General features: G+C 43.8%; 2 protein-coding genes across 2 annotated transcripts in view; one reads left to right on the forward strand and one right to left on the reverse strand.

Annotated features, from left to right (window-relative positions):
- Positions 1-724: 724 nt before the first annotated feature.
- Positions 725-11,248, reverse strand: RHCE (Rh blood group CcEe antigens). Its single transcript, XM_049819754.1, has 10 exons — positions 10,922-11,248; positions 9,495-9,684; positions 9,120-9,270; positions 8,304-8,445; positions 5,440-5,600; positions 4,991-5,128; positions 4,619-4,749; positions 3,620-3,699; positions 2,423-2,496; positions 725-1,808 (listed from the first exon to the last, which is right to left on the reverse strand). Exons 1-10 carry the CDS (start codon positions 11,052-11,054, stop codon positions 1,782-1,784), a joined length of 1,227 nt encoding a protein of 408 aa, XP_049675711.1. The 5' UTR covers positions 11,055-11,248; the 3' UTR covers positions 725-1,781.
- A 3,259-nt stretch (positions 11,249-14,507) lies between these two features.
- Positions 14,508-15,149, forward strand: part of MACO1 (macoilin 1) — a 30,599-nt gene continuing 29,957 nt past the window's right edge. The window contains exon 1 of the mRNA XM_049820248.1: positions 14,508-14,819. Coding sequence (XP_049676205.1) covers positions 14,740-14,819 — 80 coding nt within the window. The 5' untranslated portion in view covers positions 14,508-14,739. The remainder of the gene's footprint in view (positions 14,820-15,149) is intronic.

Consider the following 15,149-nt stretch of genomic DNA (forward strand, 5'->3'; position numbering starts at 1 on the left):
GCACAAGTACAAATGAGGAAGTGGCTCTAGATGGAAGTAGCTCATCCACAAAGCCTGCTGTCAACTATTTTCTAACCACTGTAAAAAAAAAAAAAAGGAAGAGTAGTCTTCAGCTCAGAGTCCTCTCTTTGGCAAAGAGTACTCCTCAGACCGGGGACGGTCACTACCAGGGAGAATTTTAATCCTGTATCTGCCCCTTCCTATGCATTCACCTAGGCTAGTTGCCCAAGAAATCAATGCTAAAAGAGATGTGGGAAAAAGGGAGGGAATAAAATACTATTCTTTAAAAGCACTCCTGCTAGAAAACCATTTGTGTTGCAGAAGTTATGTTTGGTTGGTTGCTGGGAAGTTAAGGAAGTGGAGAACACAAGTTGAGCCTGGATTAGACTATTACACAGGTAGTAGTGTGTTACTGTGAGATAGTGTGACTATGTAAGCGTGCGTCCAGGCTGAATGCAGGCAGCTGATAAACTCGGCAGATCACTGGCTATTTTGTGACCTGGAAGTAAGAAAAACTGTCCCTTCCCCAGCAAGTAATTTTTCATTACTTGAAACCTGTCTCACGCTTCTTTAACTGTAGTGATTTACTTTGCTTAAACCCAAATGAATGAAGGTCAGCATACATTACTGCAGTGAGCATCAAAGAACTCATGCCTTGTCTTCAGTATGACATTTTTCCTCCTTGCTTCATTTTTAAGCAAGCGTGCTGAATAAATAAAAACAATCAAATTTTGACTTTTTTATTAGGTAAGCATTTTTGAAAAGTTTTTCTAGGTCAACTAGTTTGAAACAAAGAAGAAACGCTGAAGATCACAATCCATTTAAAAACAAGGGTTTGCTTGCACAGAATCCTCTGCCTGGTCAGGCCCTAGCTCATGCACCAAAGCCTCCTGCTTGTCTTGGAGTAAAACAGCTCAACATACAATGCTTCAGAAATGGGGTCTTAGCCTTGGTACCACGCAGTAGCAAGGACTATTCCCTCAGTCTCTCTGGTTGTCTATGCCTTTGGGGCAGCCAGGGCCTTTTGGGCAGCTGTGACCCCATGGTGGTGCAGACTGTCACTGCACAGACAGGCTGTTCTGAGGTTTGCTGCCAAACCTTGAATACAAGTAAATACCATTGATTTCAGGGGGACTGTCCACAAGCAGAACAATTTAACTTCTTGCCATTTGAACTTCCAAATAGCTAGCCTGAGCCAAGTAATTATAGATTTTTCTTTAAGCAGTCAGATAACTCAAAGAGTTCAGTCTGGCAAGATGCAGAGTTCTGGCCCTGATCCAGCTTACTCATCAAATCCTTGCTTAACAAGGCCTTGAACAGAATTAATTTAGCTTAAAAACAAGTACTTGAATGCTTTGCTAGATAAGAATGAATATGTACTCCTTGAAAAATTATACTTTAATATACATATTTTGGCTTTTAAACTTGGGAGCTAAAAATAGTTTAAAGTTTCCAAGCATTTTTATTGATAAGCCATTACAGCAATTAATGCAGCCAACTTTTTTGTATGTATCCCACAAAGGAATATTTAAGGTAAGACCAACAAAGCAGAAAAGCTAAATGCAGCCTGAGTTTGCATCTGTAAAGTTACACTCTGTATCTTTCAAGAATAACTACAACAGTTTATTACTAATTTTTTTGTGGGATGCCATTGGGATGGCTTTTTTGAGCCTGAGAATTGATACTTAAGTGCTCTTTCAACCCATCGTAGTTATTGATTTTCTCTAATGACAAACAGGAAAAGCTTATCTTGGTCAAATCTGTCATCTGGGTTCCTCCATTCAAAATCCAACAGCCAAATGGGGAAACTGTGAAGACAAACATTCTTGTATCAGAACATTTTATGCATCAAATCATCATATGAAAAAGGCAATGGAAAACCTTATTAGAAGCTTATTTTCATCCATTTCTTTTTTCTGTAATTCAGATATAGCATCACATTCAGCACCTAAAGGTGCCCAAGGCCTGCGTTTGTGCATCAGACTGAACAGCCGCTCTGCACCCATGAAGGCCAGGAGGCTTGGTCTGTTTGCATAAAAAGCACCTTCCATTCCATTCACTGGCTTCTGAAAATCTCTCTCTCAGATGCTGCTCAAGTCTCCTCAGGGAGTGTGTATGAAGCACAGAGGCCAGGGCTGTCAATCCCAGAGGATGTCTGAGCAGCTAAGATTATGTGTTACAACAAACAAGATCATTTCAATTCAGCCCTGTGGCCGCCAACAGCTCTGACAATCTTAGCTGAAGACTACATGCATTTATAATGTTCAGGCTCTGAATTAACTGTGGGAACAGTTCATCCATTTCAAACAGGGCATCCAAAATGGAATTCTCCTTTTTTTAATTCAAATACCTAGAGTTCTTCATCGAGGTCAACAAGGTGCTATATATACTTCCACAAAGTTAATTTTACATTGAAACTTACCTCCCAATAAAACTGGTCTTCAAAGTACTTTGATACAGGGGTGGTCTTAAACAGTTTGAGGTTTACGATTAAACCTATTTGTAAAAACACATATATCCAATATAAATGTGTACATCAGGGAAAGGGGAAGATTGTGTGTAACTGGAGGTTTCTTAGTAACACACATCTAAATGTAACATAGATCAAAATACACATTCAGAACTAAATGCTGCAGCAGAGCCCCTTGACTCAAGCTGACCTTAAATACAAAGAGAGAAGCTTGCCAGGATCAAGGCTTGTGTTATTAAAAAATAATTACTCTAGGTAAAACCCCATTAAACAGCCTGCCAGATTCTAAAAATACATCAAAAATTAACTTCTTGCATGAAAAATGCCTGTGTCTTTAAAGCAATTGGGCTTATCAGCACTGTTAGCTTGGGATTTCAGATGGAAACATCTGGATTTTTAAACAATTGGTTAAACACTGAATGTTTGATTATTTTAGCTGAATGTTTTTTAAAAATCTGCTTGATTAGCTCAACTTCTTAATTACACTGAAAGTAATGCAGAGGTTTCAGATCAATTAAAGGACAAAAAAAATCAAAATTATTTTAGATTGTATCACACAGCAATTTTCATCTGTCATTTCTCTTTTATTCAAGACAGTTAACAGCTGTTGAAAAACAGCATCTGCTATAAAACAGTATGTCACATGGGAAACACAGGAGCCCTGATGACTGCAAACCACTAGTGATCAAAGGCCTAGTGCTTGGCTGATGCAAGCAAGCTACTGACATTTTTGAAACTTTGCAGATTCATACCAACTGGCCTAAAAAGTGACAAGCTCTAGACAGCATTTTTCTGTCACTGAGACAATACCCAAATGTAAAAATACTTTCATCCTCACACATCTCTTCTCTGAAATTTGAAGGCAACTGTTAAGCATCTATTAAAATAAACTTCACCAATGAAAGAATGGTGCTAATAGGTTATTTATGTTGACTACATCTCTTCTTCAAAAGTCTGGTTTTGAAGAGTCCCTGGCATGTTTCCATGGTTTCTACAATTAAGTCACCCATAGACACATTTCAGAGCCCCAGTTAAACTGGCCTCTTTCTGCAAGGCGTTGCACTGGCATGATAGCAGGTGCAAGATGACATAACCCTTGTCCCGAGGAAATGAGGAAGATATTACTGAAACACATTTTTCAATACTGACCTGTAATAAAACCTGTTATCAAGGCAACACTGATGGTCAGGCAGAAGGCACCAATAGGAATCATGACCAAATAATCCAGTCTGAAAAGCGAAACAAGTGTTTCACCTTTTACAGTTGCTGAATTTAGCATTAAGACCGTTAATAAATCTCTATCTACACAGCATTTTACATCAAAACCTCTCATAAAATTCTGTTACTCTCAAATCTCTCTGCAGCTGCAGTTAGATGTTTTAAGAGATTCTATCCAGCCTAATACAGACTTCAGAGGACATATTTTGCCCTTAGAAACCATCACTATGGTACTAAAACTTCATTAAATTTGTTTGTTTCAATAAGAACATGACGAGAAGCGTAAGTCCCTTATGCCACACTGCGATTCATTCCTGTGTAAACAGAAAATCAGAGAACTTCTTGTATGACACAACATGAGCTTGATTTGCAAAAATGAGGTGCCAGTACCAGATCAGAACAACCTATGGAGAACATTCTTAACTGACCCCTTCAGCTTTTGCAGGGTATCTCCCCAAGTATATTTTCCAGTTCAGTGTCCAGACTGGCTTTAGTCCAAAGTGGCATTCTTGCCTCTGAGTCAGAGTTAAAGCCTCATTCAAAGAGAGATGCTGATTTCTGCCCGCCACCCCCTGCCCCATATTAGCATACAAAGCTCCCCAAAACACATCACAAAAGCCAAAATCAGTCTTGGAAGGATGCATATCCCCAGCCTTCATCTCCTGTGTCTGCTGTATTTAATATCAAATAAAAAGGCAGACAGAAAACAGGACTAAAAGCTAGTATTAAAGTTTTGAAACAAACTCTGCTCAACTCTGAAAGTCTTTGTTACTGACTTTTTTGGACTTCAGAGATTATCTTAGGTTATCTGGTATAAAATGATTTATCTGTGATGACATTCGGGCTTTCTGTATGTGTAAGAACTCTTCTAAGGAAACATGACAATAATGATTAGCTAAGCTTATTACTTAGTAGCAGTGATTTATGTACCTTGATGACTCGGTCCAATTTTCTAATGCTGAGAGAACAACCTGGGCAAGAGCTCCAAGCACACCAGGCAAGCCAAAAGTGAAATGAATTCCAGAGGCATCATGAATCTTGAGAGCAGGATGCAAGCATCTCTGGGAAGAAGAAAAGGTTTAAGTGATACACTAAAACACAAGTTGATAATAGCATATTGTCTATTGCAGACCTAGAAAATGAACTTTGGTCTTAGAAGTTGCAATTCTACACTCTGCTCAAAAGACTTCGGGTTTCCTAGCTTTAATCTCTTTGAAAGAGAGGTTTCCCTTGAGGTATGTTACATTGGAAAAGAAATTTATACAGCTTATACAAAAAACAATTTCAGGTTTTGAGTATTACCTGTAAACAGTAAGATCCTAATACGGCTATCCCACTGGCAAGCAGACCCAAAATCATTGCAATCCAAGGATACTTGATAATGTCTGCTGCATAACCAACAGTGACCCCACCAGCTAGTACTGCACTGTGGATATCAGTCTGTAAAATAAAACAACAAAAACATGGAGTGAGAATTTGGTCATCACTTACAGGAGCTCAGAATCATAGATTGCTATTCTCATGCAAGCGCAATCTCTTTAGGGTGAATTTGGGCCACTGTATACTGTAAATTACAATCTGAGAACATAATTTCTAAGGTACAGCTTCAGTGTTCTGCTTGAGAGGCTAATGATGACTGTCAGGCTGAAAACCTGGACTTGTTTTTATTTAATAGATATTATCCTTCCAGTGTCTTGCTGAGAGAACAGAAAAATATCTTTTCAATGCAGTGATTTTCTCTCATGTCTTACCATTCTGAATTTTCCATCCTTTGCAGTCAGAAGAGACAACACGAAGGCAGTTACAGCACTCACTGCAAGGGCAAAGTAGGTGTTGTAGATTGCTTTGGTGTTGTTTTTCTCAAGTAGTACAGAATTGAAGCTCGGCCAGAATACCCAGAGAAAGAGAGTACCTTGGAGACAAAGACAAGTAACTATCATTACCTGCTCTAACACAGTGAATCTATCACCGGCTGTCTCTGGAGGGCTCCACCCCGCATTTTGCATTTGCTATAATTCCCATGTTGTGAACAAAGGATAACAATTCACAATGCAGACAGCCCTGAGAGTTACCTGCTATACCAACACCTTCCCAGAAACATACCACTGTAATGTCAAACATACAGCCAAAGCACAGCTCTATTGGCATCTGGCTGGTCCTTTGCAGAGTTGAAGGTAGGATTCTCTATTCAAGAAAACCTTTTAACTTCAGCTTTGTGCTATCGTCCCCTTAAATGCAGGTTCAGATACAAGTGGGAACAATCCCACTGTTGATTTCTAAACGATCAGCATCCTGCCTGTTCTGCACAGGCATGAGGGGCTTGCTCCAATGTCCTTGGCCAAAATTTCTGCTTATTTTCATGGAACTGTGGAATAACTGTTCAAAACCAGCTGCAAGAGAGAATGAAAGCAAGCCAAGGAGGAAGAGAAAACAGCTCACATGGTACAAATCACTATAAAGAAACTCAAAGTCCCCTTTGGAATGTCTTTTACCTTGGCTTCCAGTACAACTGGTACTGGTTGTCTTGCCTCCTGGCAAGGTTTGAAGAGAAAAAGAGGATGAACTGGATTATAAGAACAGAATCCTCTCTACCTCTACTAGGATTACTCCAGGGGAGGGCTAAAGACCAATAGCTGGAGCTGAGGTGATCATGCTTCACCAACTCAGCTACACACAGCTTAACTTCCTTGTTATCTGTGAAAAAGTTACCTACCAAATAGCTACTCCCTGGTATATAGGTCCAACAGAACAATTCACTTTCCTTCTGTAAGATCACTGCACGGTGTCACACTTTCACAACCACATAGGCTTCGCTAACAATAGGAATGAAAACAGGTTCTTGTGCTTCTATGACCTGGGCCCTAATTGTCAGCATTTAGGAATCTCAGCCTCTATAAAACAAGTTCAGTTCTTGGCAGGATACATCTTTTTCTAAGTGCATATGGATACACACCCACAGATGAAATTCCAACCAGCAGAGGGAAGTAGGTGGCCTCACACTAAGTCTAGTGGGACCACACATGGCAATCTGTGCCCCTGCTCCCTGAGTTAAGCATAGCTCTAAGTGCACAGATGACAATACAAACAAGCAACAGTTTATTTTGCCTTGTCCAGTCATTTTTTGCTGTCCAGTCAACTTCCATAGCTAATGTTCTGTTCTCCATGCTACAGAGGTACCAGACCCCTGTTCAATTCACCTGACAGTATCTAACTCGAACTGTTCTCGTTCAAGTCAATTAAGAAGTGACACAGGCATTGTCACTACACAGCACAATGGTTAACTCCAGCTTCTAGCAACCCTGGCAGCTACTGCTTTTGTACAAGCTTATCTTGGCTCTTTGAAATCCAATTTCCACTGCTAATTTTCACCCTTCCAGTGCACCAAGGTGGTGATAACCATGCCTCTCAGACAAGAGAGGCCATTTTGGCAATTCAAAACCTATGGTAGCAGTGAGGACTGGTGGAATGGTCCATACTATGACAATCTTATTTCCATTGATTAGTCAGTCACACACACACACACAAAAGTATCTACTAATGCCCCTGAAGCATTCTTACAAGTATCTGCTCAGCTATGGAAATAAAACAGTCACCATATGAGTCCGAATGCGGGTGAAGACCTCGGCACCCTTCACACAGGCCTCAGAAGCGGGATGCAAAAAGGAACTGTGAGGAATTTGCCTGCCCAGCTGCTCCTTTCTACCCGTGTTATGTCAGGAATTATTCAAGACATGGCAATATGATTACTCCAAATAGCAAGCACTTGGTTGTAGCAAGCTGCACTAAAATTATAATGAAGGCTTAGCAGTGTCTTGTTGAGTTAGATTAAAATACTGATCTTCTTGAATTCTCCAGCAAACCAAGAACTCCAGGGACTCAAAAGACCAGCATTTAAATTTCTCTTTCCCTCAACTGGGTGAAGACTGACCGAGAATTAAGACTCTGTAGGCCTCTGCATAAAGATCTTAGCTCAGCTGGTGGCAGTTACGTAACAGAAGTGATGATAATAAAGAAACCAAATTGCTTCTTTAAGAAAAAGAATGGAACTCCTATACATTCAGCATATCATCACTCAGATCCTTCCTCGTGTGCCTGTCTGTATCACATTCCCCACCCTTCATCAGGCTTTTATCTTTTCATTTACGTTACTAGGGAGGGACTGCCTTTTTTATATCTCTGTACAGCACCTTGCAAAACAAAATTGAGCCTTGGCCCCAGCCAGGAACCGTAAGCACTCCTGAAATACAAGTAATGACCTCAACTTTGGTGCATAGGTCCCTTACCAATATGCCTATACAAGCCCAAAGGGGACAACTTAGCTGGGAGAGGGAACGGTTAACCTGGCATAGCCTTTATGCTGAGACTGACAAAAGCACACTAAACCACAGACATTGCAGGAGTGGCTTATATGCCTGGTGGGAAACATGCTGAGACTCACTAACTCATTGTCAGAAACCACGAACGATGGCAGCAGCAGTTTTCTATGCTTGGCTGCATTCAGACCTGCACTTTGGATGCAAAAGCTTCAGTGTGCCGTGGCCAGCCCCTAGAAACATTCCTTATGTTCTTACTGCAATCTCTTCTTCCAGCTGAGACATTAAAGCAAATGCCTTACCTAACATTGACAACAAATCCGACTTCGGGGTACTCGCATTCTTCTCAGTCCTTGGTGATGGCTCAGAGAAGCGTGAGGAGACTGCCAGACCAAAGTAGGCTCCAAACAGGTGAACATGCATCATGCTGATACTGTCTGAAATCTGTATCAATAGAAAAAATCAAATTTGTGGTTTATTTCATCCCACAGGAAGCCTTTGGTGCAGTTCCTGATATAGTTGCTCATGTAACCTACCTACAAGCAATTTCTTTTCACAGTCCCTCAGTTTATGCATGAGTTATTTATGCGAGATTAACTTATCTGAATTCAGTGCAGCACATAAACACACAATTCATATACAGAGTTCGGGGTATGCTTACATTGTACATTAAATGCAAGTCTGACTCTGCTGCCCATACTGGGCTGGTATACCATTCTCACTGGAAATCTTCCAGACTGAACTGACACAGAGAGGGGCTAAAGTTTAAAGGCAATTAGTGCCTTAGCGTAGGTCAAGGCTGTCATTCATGTGTTGAGGACGGTCAGGGCATGGGCAAGGCCAAATGCACTACATCCCAATCCATCAGATCAGCTCACCCTTTAAGGCCAAGAATATAGATCTGGGCAATTATATAGATAAAAGAGTGCGCAGGTTTGGAGTTCTGTGTCCTTGAGTCAGACTTCATCTCTTAATGAAACCGTGGCCACAGTCTAACTGAGATGAGATAAAATACACTGATGTTCCTGTCAGAAGAGCACTAACAAACCACCAAAAGGCAACATTCCAAAGTCCCAGTGAAATTTTCCCCCATGTGCCTGGAAATCATACTACAGTACCCGCAGGGATGTGATGTTGATCCATCTGCTCATATGGAAAGCTATTATCTCCACAACTGCCATCAGAATTAACTGCACAGGATTAGCCTTCCCAAGAACAGCTCCAGTGGAGATGACCACAGCAGTCATACTCACAGCAGCCTTTGTTATTCTGCAATAAAAGAAAGCAAAAAATAATTCTGTATCAGGACCACACCAGGGCCAAGAAAGAAAGAATGACAGACAGTAAAATGTACTTAAAAACCCAAAGCCTTCTAAAATGTCTGCAAATATGACTATGCTAATTCACAAATAGGTCCATATAACAAGACCTCATCCTTCACAAAGAGCAATGAGCAGTTCTAGATTATTCCAATTCTAACAGAAACTAATTACCTTTTCAGACCATCTTCGTCTTCCCTTTTGTGAATACGGAAACCTAATAAATGTTCTATCAGCACAGAGCATTGGACACCAAGTACAATGATCAGGAGGTTGAATCCAGTGCTGCTAAACCCGTATCTTTTCAGAAATGTCAGGAAAAAGCCAAATCCAAAAATCACCATATGGTTGACATCTTGAAAAGCTGCATGACAGAAAAGACCAAGACAGCAGTGACGTTATTAATGTAGACTGGATTTCTGGTTAAAAAAATTAATAAAAAATCACAATTAACTAAGAAGCCTTCAGATAAAAATTCAGGTGCCATTATTATTGAGTGAAGGATGCCAGAGCTTTCTTTCCAATCCATAAGTAATGAGAAAAACAACACCCTTGACACTGAATTTATTTTTACAAAGTAATCAGAATGGATGCCATAGGATGGGGGTTGAGGGGTCAAAAAGCGCAACAGAAATTAAGTACATGTAGCAATGAAATTTGGACATTCATTTAATGAATTTAAAGAGCTTAAGTTAGACTTTTCAGGGAGAGTTACTGTGAATTAGTGCTGATTCATTCCTTGAGGGCATTAGGGAAGAAATGAGTTAAAAAAAGAAACCTGTATGAAGCCCTCATCTGCGTAGAAGGAACAGAAACAGCAGTAGAAAGAGTTTAATACGGAAACCAGCACCATTGCATAAAAGGAAGAGGCCGCCCAAGATATAAGCTCTTGGGTCTGTAGCCCTGGAATTGTCCCCCGGGACATGCTAACAGTCATATTCTCATATGGTTATGCCAGCCTCTACATATAGCAAAATATTAAACTGCTAGTAAGTAGGTCTCATTTTTCCAGCTATAAAACTAGGAGGGTAACACAAGAATGTCATGAGGATTAATCAGCTCATATTTGCACAACACCGTAAATACATTACACACTATGGCCATAGCATAATCTGCTAATACATTCCTTTGATCAATGCACAAAATAAATCTCCAGAATATATTTAAACCCTTAATTCCACTGTATTAACTTCATTTATTTACATCAAGCATTCAAATACTGCCATCCTGAATTCTTACTTTGTAGCACAACACCACCTTCACATGCCGCGCAGAGGTAGGCACTTAACATAGAGCAGTGCCTGCCCTCAGAAGCTTTGTTGTTCATAGAAGCTTGCTACCTTCATAGGAGTCAAGATTACCACAAACAGGCAGCAGAAAACAGACCAACAATGCAATTTAGTATCACTTTTGGTGTCATTCACTGTCATTGGTTTGATACAAATACACACCATACATAGCAAGGTATGGTACTTAAAGGGCGGTAAAAACATTCTGCTTCTCACTAACTATTACACAAACCTGCTGAATCCCATCTCTATTGCACTGCAAAATAAAGCAGGCATTAACCCTTCCTTTCACAGCAACACTTCCAATCTTACCTGGGTAGGAGATGGTTGATACGTGTGCATCCCTGCCTGAGAACAAAAAGTAAAAGAGGATAATCAAAACAGCTTCCAGAAAAAGGAGTATCCATGGCATGATGTTTCGGAAGTTGCGGTATTTAGAAGGCATTGTGCCCTAGACTACATTAAGCACAAACACATTAATATTTTTTTCTATAAAAATGCTCCAGTAACCTCAAACCAATAGAAAAGGAGTTGGGGGGGAAAGGAATAAAAACTCAGAGCGATAAAAAGCCCAAGAGGCGTCAGCAAGGAACAGCTCCTTATCTGTGGCATGTCAGGAGCCCAAACTTACCACAACTGACATGGACTAAACTCAAAAAGTACTCATGAGCACAGACATATCAAGCTGTCAATACTGTAATGCTCCAGGATACCACCCATACAGTACTTTGGCTGCTGTTGAGCCTTACATATCAGCTAAATGGCAAGTAAAGAAGAACATGGACTCACAAGAAGAGGATGTTGAAGTTCATGCAAAAGCATTATTTATTTACATTGCTCATATCCATCCGAGATCCAAGTCCCTTCATGTAAAGGTCAGGGAAGGTCCTGTTGAGATTCTCAATGTGATTCTCGGGTTGGTTAGGCTATAGCTCTACATCCATGTCCCACAACAAACCTTCTCATACATGATGAATCCAACCCAACACCAGAGAATCAAGAATCTCTGGACATGCAGAAGTAATGTAGCATTTCTGATGCTACTTGTAAGATTGGTCTATTGGTTATACTATGGCTATGGAAACAGCTACAGTGAACACTCTGAAAGACCTTTGGTAGTCCCCAGGCTGGGAAGTCGCAGTGTTCAGTGTGCTGCTGGCTTTTAACTGAGAACCAAACCACAGACCTACACCCTCCCGATTCTTTAATTCAGACCTAGCCTTCATCCAGAAGTGTAGCAACTTCTATTACCACACTGTGGCTACAAAGTACCTGTTGCCTTACAGGTTCTGAGCCTTTTGGTAAGGCAAAGGCTTTTTTTAGTTGTTGGGTTTTTTTAAACCAGGAGCCACTAGAACTAATATTTTGGGCACATAAGCAGGGCTATATGGTGGAAGCTAACTATGTTCAGTATATCGCTGTGCACAGATGTCATAATTTGTTAGATAAGATTATTTGGTTGTTGAGGACAATTTATGAATCCATAATATGAACATTACCATCTTCTCAGTATTCACTGTGCTTATGGTAAACTGAACGATTCTTTGTTCATGTAGTCCAGAAGATTAAAGTACTGTAATTATGCCTCAGACTTTCTACTTTGAGGCCATTTCAAACTCAGTGCTGTGCTTGCATGCTGGGGGTTGAGATAGTAATAATGCGTACAAATGGGTAGAAAGCCACCTACTGGTGACAGAAATATCTGTCAGACAAGCACATACGCAGAAAAATTCCTGTTCACTTGTATTTTAGGACATTCCTCCTGCAAACCCAGGCCATATGGCACAATAGTAGTTTTCCAGCCATCTGTGAAAGGTTTGCATTTGTGGTGGTAACTTGCCCCTTCCTCACATGCAGTATCAATTTGCTTTACCAGCTTTTATTTAGGCCTAACAAAACCTTCAAGTATCCTTACCCCCATTTCAGAAACTCCTACATAGCATTCAAAGAACTCTTCCAGACATGCAGAGCACTGCCCTGACTTCAGAAAAATCCTGATACAGAAAGATCTACATTCAGCTCCTTTTTATAGGAATTCTGTGATCACATGGTAATTCAGACAGAACCAGAACTCCTAGTGAACTTTCTCTAGACAAGAAAAAGATGATAGCTGAAACAGCAATTTAAGAATTGATTTAGCTAACTGATGCAGTGTCTTTGTGTGGCTTATAAATGCAATATATCTAATTAGCTTTCATTTGTTTCCTGCAAGATAAACCATTAGGACTCATACCCAGGGTAAGAATGACCCAAAACTCCTTCCAGCATTTTGCCATGGTCAAATGAACACAACTAGCTCTTTTGACACTTGTTACCAAATCTGCTGTCAGCATTAACACTCAGGGAAAATACACCAAAGGCTAGAAATTTACCCATGTTTTTCCCCCAGGATGACATGCCACACCGCCAACGCTGATGTTTGGACTTCCAGCCTAAACTCCCTCACGGACAGAAAAACTTAAGCTCAGTGATCTCAGACAGGGAGAAGTACAAAATAACTTTCAGATTAGAGCTCCACTACCAGCAAAATATCCCCATCGGCTCAGCCAAGAGGGCCAGCAGCCTCAGGTGCACTCCTCTGTGCCAGTTTTAACGCCATATCGGGACTCGCACTCCTCAGGCTCGGCCCAGCACCGTGTAACCCTTGGGAGGCCCGTTAACCCCCAGAGAGGCCTGGCAGCTCCATGACACCCCACCCAGCTCCGGGCGAGGCCGGAGAAGAGAAGGGCAGCACGGAGAGGCTCTGGGCACCCCGGGCATCGTTACCCTCCAGTCAGCCAAAGGGCGGGCGGGGCCGAGGCGGGCCTAGCCGCGTTGGCGGCCTCCCTCAGGCCCGGGGGCCGCCATTGGTTTCCTCACGGTTATCCACAGTCCAAAAGGGACCACAGGCCTTGGGATGGGGGCTCTGCTGAGCGGCCACCGAAGCGGGGAGGCCCAAAGCCCGGGCTCCGGGCCCTGAACCGACGGCGGCGGTGGCGGGGAGGAGGCGGCGCCCGGCCGTGACTAGGCAGGCCCGGGCGGCAGCAGGGCCGGTGGGAACCTCCCCGCCCCTCGGCTCCTATTGGATGAACACCCACCCCTTCCAACAGGCCTCCCTTAGGGACTAGCCTCCCATTGGCCCAAGGCTGGCGTCCCTCATGGCCCCTGATTGGCCCATCTCCAACCATCGTCCGTCTTTGGGCCGATTGGGGAAAGAGAGGCCGAATCGCCCCGCCCCCCCGGCTTCCTGCCTCGCGATTGGACCGATCGCTTGTCACTCTGCTGTGTGCGTTCTTTATTGGCTGGAGGAGTCCGTCAGTCAGTCTGAGGGTTTTTTTTTTTTTTACCCTCTGGTGAGCCATCAGCCCAGGGCAGCGCTATGGGGGAAGCACGACAAGCTGCCTGCACTTACCTTTGCACCTGAGACTTAGCTCTCCTTTTCCCAACAGCCTATTTGCCAGAGAGGTTGTCAATCAAGTGTGAGGGGCGGTACTTCAGTGCTACGGTGACAGAGGAAATTGAGCCCTCCTTCTTCCGTTTCCGAATGGATAGCTGAGCTGTCCTTTGATTTTTATTTGTCTCTTCCATTGGGCGGTTTTGCTGTCGATCACAACACGGGGCGAGAGCCAGCCCAAAAGGACAGTAGGAGGGAGAAGAACAAAACCTACTCAGGGATTGGCCCATAAGCCATCAATCCACGAATCCTTCTCTTTGACGGGTTCTCGCGGCCGTCAATCAAGGGCGTGGGCGGGCCACCCGATAGCGCGGGGCGGGACCAACTTTCTGATGCCGCGATGGGCCTCCCAGGCCGTCCGTCTGCCTTTCCCCGCTGCCGATTGGCCGAGCACGCCGTCATTCCAGCGGGCTCGACCGCTTGATTGGGCAGCGCCGGGAAAGGCGGGGCGCTGCGCGGCGGCTGCGCGGGGGGACGCGGCGGGGAGGGACGGACCAGGAATTATTTTTATTTCTTTGTTTCCCGGGGAAAAAAAAAAAAAAAAAAAAATTATAAAAAAAAAAGCCCCACGCGAGCGAACCCCCCGCGGGGGCGGATGGTGCTGCCGTGACCTGGGCGGGTCAGGGCAGCGCGGGGCCGGGGCGCACGGCGGGGCCGGCCGGGCCGGGCTGGGCCGGGCCGGAGGGCGACCGGGAGGATGAAGCGGAGGAGCGCGGACTGCAGCAAGCTGCGGCGGCCGCTCAAGCGGAACCGCATTACCGAGGGCATCTACGGCAGGTACCGAGCGGCCGCCGGTGTGAAGGAGGGGGGGGGGGGGGGGGGGGGGGTTGGTGGCGGTGAGGAGGAGGAAGAGGAGGACGGGGACCGGGACGCGCTGCCCCGGTCCCCTCGCACCCCCGGTCCCCCTCAGCGGCTGCCCCGCCCCCGCCCCTGTCAGCGGGGGCCGCGCGCGCCATGGCGCCCCGTCTCCCCCCTCAGGCGCTGCCCCGCCCCGAGGCCTGGTCGCGCCGCCGCTAGGCCGCACCGGCCCCTCCGCCTGCCTTTCCCTTCCCTCATCCCCCTCACCCGTTCCCGGCTCCGCCGAGACGTCGGGAACCGGGGTTGGGG

This window comes from Accipiter gentilis, chromosome 17 (assembly GCF_929443795.1).
Source record: "Accipiter gentilis chromosome 17, bAccGen1.1, whole genome shotgun sequence".
NCBI classification, from domain to species: Eukaryota; Metazoa; Chordata; class Aves; order Accipitriformes; family Accipitridae; genus Astur; species Astur gentilis.